Source organism: Penaeus japonicus, unplaced genomic scaffold (genome assembly GCF_977035675.1).
Source record: "Penaeus japonicus unplaced genomic scaffold, GWHDUDI00000001_assembly GWHDUDI00000038, whole genome shotgun sequence".
In the NCBI taxonomy this organism is placed as follows: Eukaryota; Metazoa; Arthropoda; class Malacostraca; order Decapoda; family Penaeidae; genus Penaeus; species Penaeus japonicus.
This window is the reverse complement of record NW_028234440.1, coordinates 12,819,347-12,821,846: the sequence shown is the minus strand read 5'-3', so window position 1 is coordinate 12,821,846 and position 2,500 is coordinate 12,819,347. Positions and strand designations below refer to the sequence as shown.

Here is a 2,500-nt window from a genome sequence, read left to right as displayed (position 1 = left end):
TTGCATATATATTGGACACAAATAAAGTGTATATCATATTGCGTGCAGTAGACACTCTTTCAACTGAGGGATGGGAACAAGATAATTTGCGGTCGGTATTTCTTTTTGTTTTTTACTACAAAAGAATTCCAGTATTGCCTGTAAGGAAATTCACTAATAAAAATTTTTTTGGAGCATTATTACTATATATATAATGTGCCATAGATAAAGTCAGATGTATACATGTCTAAACAAAAATGAACACGAAATTAAATACAAGTTATATGTGAAGAGTCAAACTTTTAGAGACAAGCTACCAACGCTGAGAATTCAAACAAAGTGGGAGACGTGCGATTATCTTGAGGTCAGATTATAATGTGAAAAAGGTACATCTAAATTTATTATAAAATGAAAGTTTGTATTCCCGCCAAAGAAATACGCGTCAACGGTATGGATACTGCTGGTGCTTGCTGACATTATCATCATTATATATTGTTTTGTTATTGTTAAAGTTGTATTATCATTGTCCTTGCCATCTCCATTGTTAATATTATCACATCTAGAATTTCAATAATGATATTCAGCGTGTGCACATTTGCAACCATCATTCATAATTCCAATGCATTATGGTGATGCTTGTCATCATGATTATTCTTTATTGCAAAGAGGAATCAAATCGAAAATCACATTTACACCGCGAAATGTGCAAACCCTGAATAAAATCATCGGATTTACATAATCACATTTATTGCATGACCTAGTTGTGAAATGTATAAAAATAGGTCACACAGCCGAGAGGTGGAGTGGGCAGATACTGCGCTGCCAACAGGGTCGATGGGAGCCTGTCCAAATTTACATGGACGACGTGTTCTAAATAACAAGAACATATATATTCAATCCTATGTATTTATGTTGGGGAATCATTAACATTGTCTTCATTATTATTTATTCTTTATCATCAGTCCAACATTATTCTTATTCTTAACAACTCCTTCAATTATCTGATTGTGAATGTATCTTAAGAAAAAAATAAATCCAAATAAGTCGAAATCTATTCAACCATGACTGAAAACAAAATACACACTCACTGCCAGAGCCCAGCAGAAATACTAGACAGGATCTTCTTATGCAAACACTATTCAAAGACTTAAATGATTAAGGCGAGTGTCGATAGTGCTTCAGAAATACAATGCGATTAAGTTACTAAATTGTGAGTATGTAATGAAATGGCACTCATAATCAAACGTAAGAAATTAGTGCCTACGGTGTGAATGTATTTGTTCTCACTATAAATGTCATTTTTATAACTAATGTTAACGTGGAAGAGTTGTCACCAATATGATGATATTGTTATCAATAGCATAATTATTCACTGTGCTACCATTATCAATATAATCTACATGCACTCTATTTTATTGCAGCTGAGTAATTTGTAGGCCCTCATGAAAAAAAAAAAAAATCAGAATATGCTCTAACATTCTCTGTATACCGGAAATGAAAATATGAGTTGGCGTATTCACATTTATTAACCTTATACATTTAGTTGGCACAGCCGCGAGCCGAAGGAGTGGGCAGATCCTGCGCCGCCAACACAAGGATCTGCCAACAGCGAGGATAGCGACGTTGCATAGTGGACACCATGAGGCGAAGGTTCCTGTTCTCTCGCGGTGAACACCTGAAACAGCTTTCGCCTCTTGCGACAATGGGAATGTATGTGCGCAGCTGAAGGCCTCTTGTATCGCAGCTTCCCTGGCCGGACGCGCACGACACGTAATACTCCACCTTGCGAGGAGAGTCCAGTTCCCGGAGAACGATTTGCGAATCCACGTTCAGAGCCTGGCCGCTCACCCTTACAGCTCCTGCCATTAGCACCACCACAGTAATGACTGCGAGCTTCATTTTATTATTATTTTTTTTTTAGGTTTATCAGGCCTTCGTGCGGACAGGATTGCAGTGCGATCTGGAACAGAGATCGAAACCTTATCAAGTTGCATGATTTCCCAAGTCCCATATGGTACGGGGATGAGGAAAGGCTGTCGCCATTCTATCGCTCACAACTATCTGCAGTCCAGACGAAGATGAAATATTATTTATATATAACTTATCCGATTTTAACACAGTGCTTCTGTAAAAATATTGAACTTCTCTATGAAATAACTAGCATTCGAAAACTGTGATAAAATTACAGCATATATATATACATATATATATATATATATGTATATATACATATATATGTATATATATATGTATATATACATATATATGTATATATATGTATATATATACACATATACATATATATACATATATGTATATATATACATATATGTATATATATACACATATATACATATATATACATATATGTATATATATACACATATATACATATATATACATATATGTATGTATATACATATATATCTATATATATGTATATATTTATGTATGTATACATATATCTATTTTCTCATTTTTCTTTTTTTCTTTTTTTTAGGGAACAGTTAATTTGAAAACT

At 34.0% G+C, this 2,500-nt stretch overlaps 2 protein-coding genes across 2 annotated transcripts in view; both read right to left on the bottom strand.

Annotated features, from left to right (window-relative positions):
- Positions 1-200, bottom strand: part of LOC147467095 (uncharacterized) — a 2,751-nt gene extending 2,551 nt beyond the window's left edge. Inside the window, exon 1 of the mRNA XM_086532934.1 lies at positions 1-200. This exon is cut by the window's left edge and continues 2,551 nt beyond it. The gene's annotated coding sequence lies outside the window, so the exon portion shown is untranslated.
- Positions 201-419: 219 nt separating this feature from the next.
- Positions 420-2,182, bottom strand: LOC147467094 (uncharacterized). Its single transcript, XM_086532933.1, has one exon. The coding sequence runs from the start codon at positions 1,876-1,878 to the stop codon at positions 1,519-1,521; it is 360 nt and encodes a 119-aa protein (XP_086389059.1). The 5' UTR covers positions 1,879-2,182; the 3' UTR covers positions 420-1,518.
- Positions 2,183-2,500: the final 318 nt, after the last annotated feature.